Source organism: Lissotriton vulgaris, chromosome 10 (genome assembly GCF_964263255.1).
Source record: "Lissotriton vulgaris chromosome 10, aLisVul1.2, whole genome shotgun sequence".
NCBI lineage: Eukaryota > Metazoa > Chordata > Amphibia > Caudata > Salamandridae > Lissotriton > Lissotriton vulgaris.
The window spans coordinates 364,641,948-364,658,312 of NC_141698.1; the positions used below are offsets into that span (position 1 = coordinate 364,641,948).

Consider the following 16,365-nt stretch of genomic DNA (forward strand, 5'->3'; position numbering starts at 1 on the left):
CCTATTGCCGTGATCAACTCACTTGTTATGCAGAGGAGCTACCAAGTGCCTCCAGACCACGTGATGTATGGGGTCCATTTACTGCCTACATGTTAATTCATACTGCTGACTGTTGATCTTCACTGTGTGGACAAAGTTGATATTGATGGATTTATTTATTTAACATTTATAGAGCGCATCGTATCCTCCCCAGGGGGATCTCACGGCGCCTAGGTATGACAACAGACAGCGACCATGCGCAGTGCAGACCCTTAAAACATCCAGGTTTTTAAGCTTTTTTTAAAGTGTCCCAGGGAGGTCCAGGATGAATCTCTTATGGCAGCCTATTCCATTGGAATGGGGTCAGATAGAAGAAAGCACGTCCTCCCTGACTCTCTGATCTTGTGTTGTAATCTGCCTATGTACTGCTTTTAATAATCACAGGCATGTATGGGGTACACATTATATTCATAATGTACAGCTGCATTGTTGTTTCTGTTAGAAAGTTCATAAATAAAATATGAAAAAAAAGAATTACTTGAAAAAATTAACCTAAAAATAACAACAAAAAAAGAATTTGGAAATAGTTTATTTTAAAAGCATCCTTCAAAGCAGGGCTGGCTTTTAAAATGACAGCAGGCAGCACAGCAGTGCATGCTTAAATGCATTAAATCTACTGGTTGTCTAAACCAACAAGCCCTACCATATACTACCGACTTACAGGTAGGTTTTAAGTACCAATTGTACTCATACCTAATTCCCATGTACATTTTACACAGAGCACAGGCCCTGGGGTCTGGTTAGCAGGCGTCAGGGCACAATCAGAGGCAAAAAGTGGGGGTACACTTAAAAAAAACCTTGAATTCTCACAATGATGATGATGATGATACTGACGAAAACCCAGGAAAGGATGTTTCTAGGTCTCTGAAGACAAAGTGCCACCTCATCATAGAGAAGAGGAAGATCACAGCTGGTGTTTATTGGCATTCACACTATGAAAAATAGTATGAGGAGTATTATGATGATGATTTAATGAGTCCAGTTTTGACAAGCCACCTATGATGTAAGTTCCCATGGATTAAGTCTATGATCTGCAGTCCTTGATAGTGGATTATTATACAAGATCCTATCTGTTCCTCAAAATCAGGTCCTACAAACACAGCCACTATCTATGCAGTTATTGATGACACAGTTGTAACAATCTCCTACAGCACTGTGACAGCGATCTTCTTCACTTCCACCTCTGCCACTTCCATCTGCGGAGTGATAATATAAAAAAACAAGCATTGTCATAGTCATTAGGTTTTGCCTTTGGGACCTTATAAGTGTTTAGCCATGCAACACTTGATGTTGTTGCACCAAAGATATTGTGCTGAATAACTAAACACTTATAAGGTCCCAAAGGCGAGACCTATTGGCTATGCCAATGCTTGTTTTCCTGGCCACTACCTCTTTGGCCTCACCACTGCAGCTGCTGAATGTGCCTAGAGGCAAAACAGAAAAGAAAACACATCAACCTTTCACTGCAGAGCAGTGTTTGAGTGATACGCAAGCTTACACAGTTGCTTAAAATGTTTAAATCTGAGTTCCTATGCATGTGTGTTTATAAACATTTATATACAAATTCATACAGTAAGATTTCAACATTTTAAGCAAAAAAATATATATATGTATTAAATGTGCGTGTGTGTGTGTGTGTGTGTGTATATGCGTACAAACACTCTTTACAATTGCCCTTTGCACATGGCCCCACCAGTTGTGTCTGTAGCCCACTAAAAATCACTTCTAGAGATACAACTGTCAGTGGGGGCTCTGAGATTGCTTCGTTTTTGCTACTTATTTAATTTCGGTTATTTAGGTGTTGAACCTCTAAAATTATTATTATTTTTTTCTTTAAAGTCAGCAGAGCAAGGAGTAAAATTAACATAAAAACCTCATCTCCTGCAGCTGCATTAATCTACTGGCTAAAAAAACAACCATTCCAGGAGAGGCTCATCATCTTAATGACAGCAATAAACATTTAAGACAAACAATTATTGGCAAAACCAATCGGCCTCTCTTATGCGATGTGTTTTAACCATGCTGTACAGTTGTTCGCCTGCTGGGCAGCATGGCTGAAAGTAGAGAAACAAAAAGCGCACTTTGACGCAATTCGCGCTTTTAGAGTCATAATGCTTTTTATCTTTATTTACTGTCAGTCATGCTGTACAGCAGCCTCGCTGATGCACAACATGGCTAAACAAGAGCAGGCCAGGGGTCTACTGGAAAGTGCACAGTTACAGCTCACTCTTGTGGGAGGAGAGGGTTTGGATGGAATGTGATCCCGTTGCTGTCCAGACTCCAGGGAGACCGTTCCTGCCAGCGAGAAATGTGCCCGGGGCTCTGAGGAGCAGAGGGGCTGCCACTGACCCCTCTCCATGGGCAGTGACTGATCCCTAAACATTTGGTGCAGGGGCAATAAATCATCCCCCACCCCCCTCTGCACTTCCACGCATCTAGCAGCGCATTGTCCAGAATGCCTAGGAAGACTTATACTGGTGTAGAAAGAACCGTAAAGGGGAGACACGGGGTGGTAAACGCTGCAGTGTAGAGAGGTGGGAAATGAGGGGAGAGGAGAAGAGCGAAACAGCAGGAAAACAATAAATAATTTAATTTAAAAAATGACAAAATGAACTAAAGTCAAGCTCTCTCCAGAGCATATGCCAGAAAGATTGAAACAGTGCAAAGCTGATCGTATTCACTTTTTGGCCTAGTTTTGGCGGAGATATTTCTCTGGAACACAGGGCAGTGTGTTCTTTAGGATTTTTGCAGCTCGGAACAATATTTTGAGGTCCCTTGTTCGTAGCAACTTTGAGTTTTGTCACACATTTCCTGCATGGTGGCAAACAAACTTTCAGAAACAAGTTACACACCAAACAATTGAAGATATATATGTCTTTCCAAGGGGCCCCAGAATCTTTAAGATGATACTGGGCAAAGGGAGAGAGGTAGGCAGAAAGAAGGAAAGATGTTAGGGATAGAAATAGACAGAGGTGAGACAGAAAGTTCACTTTCCTTGGTGCCCCTTAACCTGTGTTCACTTTGCCCAAGCGCCTCTGGCATAGGGTGGCGCGGGATTTGTTAGCTTCCTATTATTATGAATTCGATGTACCCTTCACAGCCCCACGAGCATGCGCCTGTAAGAGACGGTGTGTCCCCTCCTGTCCGAGGACCCCCACCATGGTTAAGAGGTACGCTTCTTTTAGCCCCATTGCCATAGTAGAGCTACCCCTGGAAGATCAAGCGCAAAGAGAAAGTGAAAGCAAAGAGAGAAAAAAATAAGAGATGAGAGAGAGGAACAGGCAGAAGAAAGAGACAGATGCGCGAGAGGAGTGAAAATAAAGCTGAAGAGGAGGGAGTGGGAGAAGGGAGGGAGTAGGGGAGGAGAGGGAATTCACGCTCTGTAAGGCTGTATGAGCCATTACAAAAAGACAGATGGCCTGTGCACGTACACGCGCACTTGCCCGCAAGCTTGAGGCCAGCAAAAGCCTCTCTGGTAGCCCTTTGAAAACCCACTTACTAAAGGTCTCACCTGAGGTAGCGCATGCGCTAGGTAAGGCGAGACCTAAAAAAAAAAAAGGGATCAGTTTTAAATCAACACCACTTCATGATGGGCAAATGTATGGTGCAGACCCAAAAAGATGAGGCAAAAACCCTGCTGGTGGATTCTGCATTGAACAACATAGTTAAATTTAATCCCCTCATTAAGAAAGCATGAGAAAGTTGCATCCTCCCTTTTGTGGTACAACAAGGCTGCTTTCTCTATGCCTTTAAAAGTCCATCTAGAGAATATCTAAGGTAATACAAATAGTTTATCAAATCTGGATGGAAGTGAAGAAATTAATGCGTTCTCCAGCCTCTGTTCGAACTACGGTACGTCTGGCAGACAAGAAATACTGGAGTCCAGATAAAACTCTTTTCTGCTTAATCTGTGATGGTTCATAAGGCACAGAGACCCTACCGTAAATGACTATATCATACAATGATCCACCAGATAGGGGAGGACATTGCATATGAGAGTCATATCATATTTAGCAGCTACCTCTGTCTCTGCAGCAAATTCCATGGTGATATTGGGAAGACACCATGGCCAGACGTGGAGTGATATGGACCCTTTCAGAGAGTTGCTTCTTGAAGAAAAAAGGGAAGATGCCAGAGCAATCCCACCTGAGGCTGAAGGAAAATCTACCACTATTATTTATTGCCTCTTTGGACATGTCTAATGTTGAGTTTCACCATTTTGCTGGGACTGCAGTTCTTTGTGGCCAGGGCTAGCTCTGTTCCACTTTTTTCAGCCAAGAAGGTCAGAGCCATGTTCTCAACATACCTTTTGATAGTGAATCTCTTTTTAGCCACAGCATCGATGAAGCACTCCAACACGTCAAGACTGATACCAAGACAGTCAGTTGTTGCAAGCCAGACGGCCATAACCATTTCAAGGACTATGAGGACATGCACCACAGTCATTACGTCAAGCATACAAACCATATCCCCAAAAGCAACAATACCAAAAATCCTATTGTAGAAGGTGCTCATACCCGGACAGCAGCATAGAGAATTAAACAAAAAAATACAGTCCTACTCCTCCCCTTCTAATAACATGTAGGCAGATATTCAAATCACAAGATATTGGATACCACTGACTCACTGCTGGCTCCACCTGCTTCCCACTCTTGTGTTGGGGGTAAGGGTCAGTAGCTACTTTCATGAGTGACCCAACATAGTATCCATCAGATGGTTTCTATTTGTTATTCATTCGGAGCAAACCATTGAGTTTACCCAGAGACCACCTACTGTGTAGCCCAATTAGAAGTCCTTTCACAATGGCAGGCAGTGATTCCAGTGAGGAAAACGATTTTGGGCAAGATGTATCAAAGGTTTTTACCCATTCTGTGTCTATGTAAAATGCCCTTATACATATAGCCCTTTATTTAGGGTTCATGCTTGTGTAAAAAGAAAAGGACTGGCGAATAGTGGTCAACCATGGTCTTCGCCTCCTTGAAAGTACCTTAAAAGTCAGTCATTCTGGATTGCCACTCTTCAGATGTTTCTTCTGCAGAAAGGAGAGTTTATGACATTGCAGAAATCATACTTTCACCTCCCTGTTCATCACAACCACAACTTAGTTTCCAAGTAGCTGGATACCATTACCAATATTGGGTTCCACCCCGTGGCCTAAAATCCACCCCATGTCCTCATGAATTGTACAGCTCTGGTTGCGGTTTACCTGTGAAGTCAAGGACATCAAATATTTCCCTATATCAATGACTAGCTGATAAACAGGAGAAAAAGGTTTGAGGCAACATCAATCACCAGAGGCTGTGTGCACCTATTATGCAAACTCATATTAACTCTGAATTCAGACAAATCTTTCTTGGTTACATCAACAAAAATGCAGTTCCTGGGGTCCTTTAGAAATATTTGAACGGGTAAGTCCTCCCTGTCACAGAAACACACTCTACATTTACTGTATACTTTCAGAACACTTTAGTGCACACAGAATAAACCAGTTCATGCATATAGGTCTATAGTAGGAATGATGCCCTGTTGATTGTGAAATGCCTTGGTACAGAAGGCTAGAGAGTTTAGACACACAGTGGGTTGAGTCTTTGGGCACCTTTGATGACTAAGTACAATTCTCAGCAGAAGTAAAGTTATCCCTAACAAGGCAGAATAACAAAGTCAACATGGCTTTCGGTCGTTCTTTCACATTGCAGCCATGCCCTGTCATAATGACTAGAGAGTCATCTCTGAAAGTTTGGGGAGTGCACCTTCATGAGCTTTCACCAAGAGGATCATGAAACGAAGCAGACACTGACCTTCACATAAATGCGGTAGAGCTCTGAGTCATTCAATTAGGCTTCACCTCCTTCCTTTTCAGGATTCTGCAATCATCAGTACTCATTCGTATGGCCAACGCAATGTCCATGTTTTACACAAAAAAAGCAAGGAGGTGCAGGATCCTTAACCCTTTCTACAGAGACACAGTTGTTATGCACATTTCCAGTTCAACATGGCATTTCACTCTGAACAAAAATTGGGCAGACACTCATGGCCATATGTATGAAAGTTTTGGTTTTGCGATTCTCAAATAGCGATTTTTTGGGGAATCGCTATTTGAGAATCACAAAACGCTATGTATGTAGGATTTGCAAATAGTTTTGCGAATCCTACATATTCCTTAATTGCAAATTGCGATTTGCAATTAAGGAATACCTCCCCATTCATTCCTATGGGCCTAGAGGCCCATAAGAATGAATGGGAAGATATTCTCAATTTGCGATTCTCAATTAGAGAATCGCACATTGAGAATGCAATTTTAAGGGTGCCAGGGTGTCAAAAGGACACCCTGTTGCATCCCTGATATGTGCATGTGTGCACATGTGGCACACATACATTCCCTGAGGGCATGTATGTGCGTCTCATGGTACTTAGAAAAATGCAAAAAAGTGCATTTTTCAGAGAAATCGCAAATTACCACCAACTTGAAGTTGGTGGTAATTTGCGCTTCCTTAAGCCCAAATTGTACTTTTTCTGTGCCTCTTACATTGCATTTAAGACGTCGCTAAACTTGCGATTCCTTAAATGCAATCGCAATATAAGGAATCGCAAATTTTGCGATTCCTTAATATTACGATGCAAAAATATCTCATACATCGCGTTTAGCGATTTTGTATTCGCAAATGCTGTTTTTATGCGATTCGCAGAGATTGCGACTACAAAATCATTTCATATATATGCCCCTTAATGTTCAACAAAATATTATGGATTTTGAAAAAAAAGAGCTGTCAGTTTGCAGCAAAGGACAATGCAAAATTGCCAGTACTTTGGAATGTTAACATGGAAATAGGGAGATGCCTTTTTGGTGAGCTGGAGAGGAATATTTGCCAAGTGCCAAAATCAAGAGAAACAAATGTTAAATAATAGTAGTGGCTCCAGAGTGACCCAGACAGTTCTGGTACACGGATCTTCCTCAAATGTTTATTGCCAATCCCATTCCTCCTGGCACAAGTCCATTTCTATTGTCATGCCACAAAAGGCAGATATACTTCACCCAGAGCCACCTTCGCTGATCTTTGCATTCTGACTCCTAAGCACAATGAATAGTCCAATCAAGATGTTCTCAAAGAGGTCAGAAAGATACGAGCTCGGATCACAGTGTATTTCGCCAACAAAAAGTATAAAGCAAAATGGACACATTTCTGCGTTTGGTGTACTATGGAAAGTCTTCACCTAGTCCATGCTCAGCCACATAAATTAGATCAATGCCTCTAATAACTTCCTAAATCGGCATAAAAGCACATCCATTAAGGTGCATCTTGCAGCATTGTCCAGCTATCATTGCTTAGATGCCACATCATCACTGTTGTCACCTAGGCAGATCAAAGAATTTATCAAAAGATTTTACAGAGCCTACCCATCAATAAGAAAAACAATAGTTCCATGAGAACTCAATATAGCCTTATTGCAGTTGATGAAGATTCACTTTGAGCCAATACAAAGGGCAGACCAAAAGTAAGTGTCTTAGAAGATAGTTAGCATGGACATCAATCTGAAGAATGAGGGTGCTTAAAGCCAATATGAGCCATACATGAACTTTACTAAAGATAAGCTCATTCTGTGTACAAAGTCAACCTTTATTCCAATGGTACCTTCCGACTTCCACCTCAATGAGCCCAGGTCTCAAATCCTTTGAATGCAGTAGAGAGTACTCTTTCTTCTCTGGATATTAGGAGATGCTGAAGATTCTACAGGGCTAGAACTCATCCTTTCTGACAATCAAACTAATGTTTTTTGGCTTTTGGTAACCATAAAAAGGGTATAGCAAGATGGGTGTTAGCAGCAATTACATTTAGCCACAGTTAAGCCAGCCAGCCGCTGATATGAAGTCTGGCTACACTCCACTAAAGGTGTATCAACGATAGTGGCTTTGTATATAAGAGTCTCTTTGGCTGATATCCGCAGGTTGGCTTCATGGAAAAGTCACCACATATTCATGAGGCACTACTGTTTGGAAATAGAATAAGTGAGGGCATTTGCTCTGAGATAGGAGTTGTGGTCTCCAAACACCAGAGGAAGGTGGTGAAATTCTGGTGGAGCTCTTGGGACAGCAACCATCAGCACTTTTGTCAGCCAATGGTCTATGTTAGCCTGTGTGGGCAGAGCAATGAAGTCCATGCTAACAGTGACTCCAAGAGAGCAGATCTCAAGATGCAGGCATTTGTTTTGATTAGATGGAGTAGAATGACATTTACTCCAGTCGTCTATTTGATGTCACTTTAAATCCCTCTGTGGAAAGAATCTACAACCTAGCTATAACTTAAAATATAATACTTGGAAGCCAGTAATAACCATGTGGCCATGTATCCATTGTCCCTATCACAGTCTAGTTGTGTTTTCACTACTCACCTACAGTAATAAAAATTACGTAGCTACCCTACCACGATAATGTATTACAGCTAAGTTGTGGCGTCACATTTCTCACAGACAGACCCGATAGGCAGAGTGAAAGGGAGGTCATAGAGCATAATTATTACAACTGCTGCTTCAACAAACGGGTCTGACAAATCCAATTGGTGTCAGTAATGCATTTTGAGTCCTCACCAAGGCCCTGATTACAAGTTGGTCAGTATATTCTGAGCAGTGTGTAAACCTCTGTTTATAAGTGAGAATTATCAATTGGTAGGTCTTAAAACGCATCCGATAATGGTCAGATGTGTTAAACACCTCAACCTTCATAACATTTTAGCAGGTCAAACCTGCTAAAATGTAAAAGGGGAAAGAATACACTATTTAACATATCATGCAGATTTCAGTACGTCAACCACCAAAATCTGCATGTTATATCCCACCAACTCGTTATAGGTGTTATTTATCTCACCCGATAAATAATGTATCTCATGGTATTGTTATTTATCAGGTGCGATCAATAGCACCTAAGCTCTTAATAAGGTGAATAAAAGGAAAAAAACAAGGACTTTTTTAATACAATGTAACTATGAAATAAAGGCCACTCTATATTTTAAAGAATGTTGTAACAACAGGTCTTTTTTGGATTCAGAGTTGTCAAACTACACCTAATAAATGGGAAACCAGCTTTTCAGCTCTCTTTCTTCTAAATATATTCAAAAGGTTGTTGTTATTGACCACAGAGCACTGTTGCTTTATAGTAGAACTTGTTCTTTGGCCTTGGTTGTTGAAGGTACTGTTATAGTGTATATCCATGTATTATAAAGAAATAAAAGACTCCATTCCTATATGTAAATAGGATAATGCAAGTGACCTCAAAGTTGTGTGATCTTAAAAAGAACTTGGGGCCAGATGTGCGACTCGCAATTTGAGACTCACTTTTTGGCATGTACAACAGTGTTTTGGACACTGTTTGTGATTTCCAATGTGATCGCAAAATACGAGGCTTATGAATATTAATGAGCCACTCGCATTTTGCGACCCCATTTGGAATGGCTGTCCCTCCCAGGGATGGTGGCCTGCTGGGCTCAGCAGACCAACCCATCTGGGACTGCTTTTAAATAAAGCAGCGTTTTCTTTTTAAATGCAGTCCGTTTTCATCAAAGGAAAACGGGCTGCATTTTTTTTTGAATGAAACCTTTTCGTTTCATTTTTTAAGGGTAGGCAGTAGTCCCTCTGGGACCACTGCCTGCCCTTAAAAAATAATTTTTCATGCATTTGCATCCTATTTGAGAATGCATTACCACCTACTTGAAGTAGGTGGTAATTTGCAAGGGTTTTGCAACCGCAATTGGGGTTGCAAAACATTCATGCATGGTTATGAAGTCGCTATTTGGAAAAGAGCGCCCCTTCCACATACCGAGTCTCAAAACAGTGTTTTGCGAGTCGCAATTTATTTGTGAGTTGCAATATACTGTTTGTGCATGGGCCCATGTTTTTAGTGTGCGCAAATGGGTCTATGACCCGTTTCCGTACGCTAATGGTCATATTTTGGGGTAATCTCTTCCAAACATTTTAGAATTCTGGTATGATTTCCTATAGTAAGTAGTGTAATTTCTAGGAAAGTAGGACTGTAGAAAACCTGTCGATTCCATGGTGCCGCTAGGAAATTAGCATACGAATATCCTTCAAAAATGTTGCTTTCCTAAAACAATTCTCTAAGGCAGTGGTTCCCAAACTTTTTAAAACCAGGACCCCATTTTTAGAATGACAAAGTTTTGAAATCCACCTTGCTTTATTGAACATGAAACAGGGACAATTCTCTAATGTAATAATAACAATTATTTGTAAACGTTACAACCTTGACTACACCAATAGATATACAACTGTGGCCAAGATATTGATCTGCCAAACTTTGTGGAAGATGGAGGACCGCACTGGAGTCTGGATCTGAAACAGTTTTAAGAGTGGGGTGCTGGCCTGTACCATCTGCTCACTGGAATCACAAGGCTTCTGAAAAATTGATGTTGATATCAATGATTTTAGCAAATGTGAGAAATTCATTCCCCAGCAGAGAATGGGATAAGGCCTCATATCCATTTTTGTGTTAAAACGAGAACAACTTGTGCATTTTGGTTTCCATAAATGTATATTCGGCCTACCATTTATTATGACAACATAAGGTTGGTTTCTTCAAACACTTGCAGCACCTCATATTGGGGTAATTTGATGCTGCAAGCAGATCTTTTTCAGGGTCTGCATTTATTTCCAGTTTTGAATCAATAATTATCCACATTGTTCAAAAAATCTAAATGTGACATAACCATACATGTTCAAACTGGCTGTAAATTTTGGAAATGACTGATATGCTTGCTTTACAATGCTAAATTAATAATGTTTGTTATTTTTCTCCCCAAGTGAGCGAATGTTTGATGTGGTTGACCAGGCAATGCGCCATTGCGGGGTCTGGCAATGTTCTACCAGTTGTCCTGGCAAGCGGCCCTCAAAGTCACAGAATCTTACAACATTATATCCATACGGAGACCCTGGATCCATTAACTACAAAAATGTGAGGTTCTTTCTTGACTTATTCGCTAATACTTTCTACAGGGGCCCCAGACATTCATTAAGTAGGAGTGTGATACACTTGCATTGTAAATAAATCTGTTTGAGGTTTAAAATTGTTTTGAATACAGAGGGTGAGCTTTTTGAAGCTTAGTAGATACCTAGTCACATCTCTGCAATCTGTTTTATTACACTGAGTCCCATCCTAGTGAGCCTGATATATGCTGGTGAAGAATTCAGAAAGCAATCAGCACAAGAGTTGTAGTCATATATCAGATCTTAGAAGCTGCTTACTTTTTAGTGGGTTGAGGCTCTTTCTATGTTACAGTCATTCAGTTGGTTGTCAGAGAAAGTATTCACTCAAAGCACCTGACCGAGTCTATTGCATTCAGCCAATATCATTGTTACCAGTGACAGGAAGCTGGGTGGCAGGGTGTCCTGTACTTACCAACCCCTGCGTAAAGCGGCCACAAGTCAGCGGCTTTAAACACAGCTAAACATCTTAGCTTGAGGTACCCCCTACAACATGAAACTCTGCAGGATAACCTGTTGCACAGAATCCTGCACAGGATATGGGGGCAACGCACCAGGATTCATCAGGAGTCCACAGTGTTTCAGGAAAGAAGTATCTTCATCTCGTAGTTGCTGACCACGTACTCCTGTTTATTTACCAGTTAGGTGAGCTAACCAAAAAAGATCACATTCAATGAGGCAAGGCTCCAACTTGATTGAATGCATTAGGGCAGAATACAAGAAACCATAGTGGGGGGGGGGATGTGGCCTAACGGCTAGAGCAGTCGAACTTGAAGCTGGTGAACCGGGTTCGAGTTTCGTCAGGGATGCTCAAACATCCTCTGATTCTGGGAAAATCGCTTAATCTCCCCGTGCCTAACAAAATGAATGTGTCCGTCTGTAACGTACCTGGTGCTCATGTAAAGTGCTCTGATACCTTTCGGTCGAGTTTGCGCTGTATAAAACTATAAAAAATAAATAGGTTAGCATTTTATAAAACGAATATTAGCACTAGTGGTGTAGAGGAAAATATAGGTTTTTGCAACTACTTCTCCAGGGCCCTGATCTTCAGGATGTTGCATCTATCTGTATTATAATAGAGAGTATCACTGTTATTCTGCCATTCCTTTAGGATCTTGTTCCCCTCTGGCCTTCCCAGTCTCTCCTAAAGCTATGATTTGATTCCATAGAGGTTATATATGGTACTGGTGATGCAACTTTGTCTTGAAGATACATGGTACTAGAGTCTTACTAACACGCCTCATCTCTTTTTAGAATGAAGTAGATGTGATCGGTGTTGATGGTGTGCTGTACAAGGGAAGGCTTGACTCTAAAAATAATAGACACTCCATGCCGGAAAGAGATTTCACAGGTAAGGTACTCAAAAAGCAGATACCGCTGTGGGGAGTGTTTGCAAGAGAAAAGAAGGGCATCATGTATAGGAATGGTTTGTGGTGTGTGATGCTTGCAAACATTAGGGTATTCTTGGTCTAGACTCTTGGTCTAGACTCTGTCTGAAACAAAGTGCCATTCCACTGTGACCCCCTTCCTTTACAGAAAACACAAGGTGATGAGTGGATTGTTGGCATATAGTCTCAGCTACTGGTAAACACTTGGGGCGCATTCCAGTACCTCGTTTTTCACCCACTCTAGAGCTTCAGAGACAGACCAGATATATGCAAACGATTATTGGTACTGCTCCTATAGGAACAGTCCAGCCCGAATTGCGAAGCAATGTTCCGACTGAGTGTGAACCCAATCGTAGACAGTTTTTGGCCTATTTGGTCCTCGCCAGGAAGGGATTGCTTGAGTCCTTTAATACAGTGCGCACAAGACCCACATCTTGGGTTACCTGCTTCCGTCAGCATATCACACTGAGGAAAACACAAAGGTGATGTGTGAAGTGCTTGTAATTAGCCTTAGCCACTGGCAATTTCTTTAGCCAAATTCCAGTCCATTCTTTTTTCCCCAGTCAGAGACCACCTATATGCAAATCAGCCCTTGTCCATCTTCACATAGCCTCTGTGAGGAAGTGAAGTAGTTCTTGTTATCTGTAAAGCCACAATTCTTTGAAAAAGTGAGTTTTCATTTCCTTAAAAAAATGAAGGCCAGATGTAACTTAATGGATCTATGTCAGGCTGGAATTCCGGGCTTAGGGCCTGATTTAGATATCGGGGAATAGCTTACTCCATCACATTGGGGACGAATATCCCGTCCACCAAAAAAAAATCCTATTATTTCCGATGGGATTTATATTTCTGCGGACGGGATATCTGTCACCATTGTGATGGAGTACCCTGTCCGCCGAGATCTAAATTAGGCCCTTAGCAGGAAAGGTGTTATGGTATTTTGCTTATTGCACTTCTTTATCCAGATCGGGCAGATGCACTGATTTGGGTGCTGTGTTGGCCACTAAAAATGATTATGTGTCCAGCAGTAAAAGTCTCACATTGTAGTTTTGTTGTTGACTTCCTTGAAGATGCCACAAAGGAGGCCCTAAAGCCTGGGAGTGATCTGGTTGTATTTCCTCAATGTCTTGTTGAGCCTGTGGCCCATAGAGGATGCTTTCCTGAGGTGACAAATGAGGGTGTCTTTGATGCCAGCAAGCAGTGGTCTTCACTCATCTAATTGGGATAGGACAGGGCTTAAACAACAGTGCTAAAGGTTAGTTTGAAACATGTTCGCCTTGAATATACAGGGAGAATGGAGAGTTGAGACCAAGACTTCTTAGTTTTCTTAGTAATGTTTTTCCTTAAAAACAAGGCTGCACTCGATGTGGAATCTGGCAAATTGGCATTGTATTTTACGCATTGATTCCATAGCGGGTCAATGCTTTGAAACAACCCTACACTTGTGGTATCTTGCTTTCGATGATGTATAGAACAAACTCTATTTTTTAGAGGTTTAAGCTTAAGGTACACATTTAAAATCCACACTTGATTTGTGGATAAACCATACTTCAGGTATATGTCATTCCCGGTCGAGCAGTCAGAAAATCACTTAAATTGTATATTTGAAGGAAATCACAAGCTACGTCCTGATGTTTACATTTAATTAAATATATTCTACAACTATTTGTTAATGTATTGGACTGCAAGTTCTCTTGTATGAGAAGGATCTTGTATTTAAATTGAGTAGCAGGGATTGGTGTTATGCTCATGTGCTATGGGAAATACAGTTCTTGCTACTCTACAGGTTATTGCACGACCCTTTGCACCCCATGATCTTGTAAAGTAACTTGTGACTTGTGCTGGTTTTGTGAAGAACCTCTAGAACACTAGCCACCATATTTGTGGTGTTTGGCAATGATGTGTGTGTGTGTGTGTATATATATATATATATATATATATATATATATATATATATATGTGTGTTTGTGTGTATATATATATATATATATATATATATGTGTGTGTGTACATATATGTGTGTGTAAAAGGGCAAAATCAGAAGACCCATTTCATAACTCCTATTGGACATTATGGCAGGAAAGCAATTACAAGACTCTGCTTATACATACTTTAACCCCTTCACTGCTGGCCCGTTTCCGCCCCTGTGCTGTAAACAAATGAACAGGGGCGGGCCATGACGAACCCCAGTCGTCATCAGCACACGAGCACTGTAGTGCATGACGGCTGGGGTTCGTCATCAGCATGCAAGGGGTTAAAAGCACAGTGATTAGAATCAGTGCAGACATAGTAAAATGTTTCTGAAAATGTATTTTAAAACGACATCTAAAACAAAAAAATTAACCTGATTTGAACATCAATAAATATGTCTCCCACCCATCACTAGAAAGTCTACTCCAAACGTCCTCCTTGAATCAGAACCAGAATGTCTTCCCTAGTCAAGTCAAGTCAAAAGATCTTTATTCGGATTGTAAAACATCCATAAAAGTACATATCAAACACAGCAGAAGTAATAACACAGTCATAGAGAATAAAATATACACAAATAACAGCCCGCAGAGTTACAAATTCATAGCAATAGACAGCTTTATCATGTGCAAAGAGGCAATCGCTAGTGCGAAATGTACAATGTGCAAAAAGTGCATAGTGCAAATGTCTTAGTCAATGAGCAGAGAAGCACGGGACCGGACAACTGCTTTGAGAAAGCAGCTCACTCTAAAAGTAGCTTCATCCGTCTTTAACATCAGCAAATCTTTAAAAGCTAATTTAAAATCCATCAAAGCATTTTTCCTACAGTACGGTATTAGAAAGTGCTTGGTGTGCATTCTATAAAAACCACAAAAGAAAGTAAAATGGAGCAAACTTTGTTTCCCGCCAAGGTTACAGGGACAGCTTAGATTTTCCACATGTTTATTGAAGCCTAACGGGAAGCAAAATAGATTTATGATGCTTCCATCCCTGAACCGAAATAACAAGCTCCTGTTCCACCTGCCTAACTTTATGCGGAGATAGCCCTGAGGCAAGGCATGAGGTTTGTCGCGCAGCTCCATAAGGGAGATGTACCTTAATGTGGACGGCTTTGCCAAATCGCACCTTTCCCTCTCTTTACAATAAAAATCATACAAAGCACTTTTTATTAAATTCTTATGCGTGCAATCAATCAATTGAGGGGAGGTAAAAAGATGTCCCTGCCCCACGCTCAATAAGCTTTTTTCCACAGCCTTAAACCATGGTATAAGGTTAGCCCTCTCGCATTTTAGGCAGTCCAAAATGATGTCACGGGACAAAGAGGCAGCGGAATTACTCAAAATTTTTATCCAAAAGAGGGCGGGTCTGGATCTTATAAAATCCTCTATATAATGGAGATTTCATTCCCTGTGACACACATAAATTGGTGCTGTAATAACCCCCCCCCCCCAACCTTCCGACAGAATCTATTTTCTTCAATCTGTAATTGGGTTCAATTCGAGTAGCCCCACACCTCAGCACCATAGGTTCCTACGGGTAGGCATTGTGTTCTGTAAATTTGTAACGATGATATGATTACATCTGCCTGGATAGGTTGGCGGAGGGAGGTTAAAGAGTTTATAGCTTTACTCAGTTTGTTCCTTCCCTGAGCAACATGAGGTTGCCAAGATCCAGTGTTAGAGAACAACAGACCAAGGTAGGGGAAAGTGCAAGTGCTTTTTAAAATATTGTCCCCTGACAGAATCTGTTTTTTTTTATAGCTTCGAGGGCCACAGGACATTATAAACGATTTCTTACAATTAGTACATACGCCCAAATCTGCCATATATGTGACAAAGCCAGAAATTAAAATACGCAAAGCATTGGGTGTGCAGCCCATAAGGACTGCATCATCTGCGTAAAGGAGTGCGGGGATGGGTTTGCCATTTACTTGCGGAACATCGTTAGTTAGATTACTCAGAGAATCACTCAATTCATTTATATA

At 41.1% G+C, this 16,365-nt stretch overlaps 1 protein-coding gene across 1 annotated transcript in view; it reads left to right on the forward strand.

The window, feature by feature from the left end:
• The window catches only part of LOC147685264 (uncharacterized), a 342,295-nt gene that overhangs the window by 231,967 nt on the left and 93,963 nt on the right, over positions 1-16,365 (forward strand). Inside the window, exons 14-15 of the mRNA XM_086941156.1 lie at positions 10,846-10,996; positions 12,280-12,376. Coding sequence (XP_086797282.1) covers positions 10,846-10,996; positions 12,280-12,376 — 248 coding nt within the window. The remainder of the gene's footprint in view (positions 1-10,845; positions 10,997-12,279; positions 12,377-16,365) is intronic.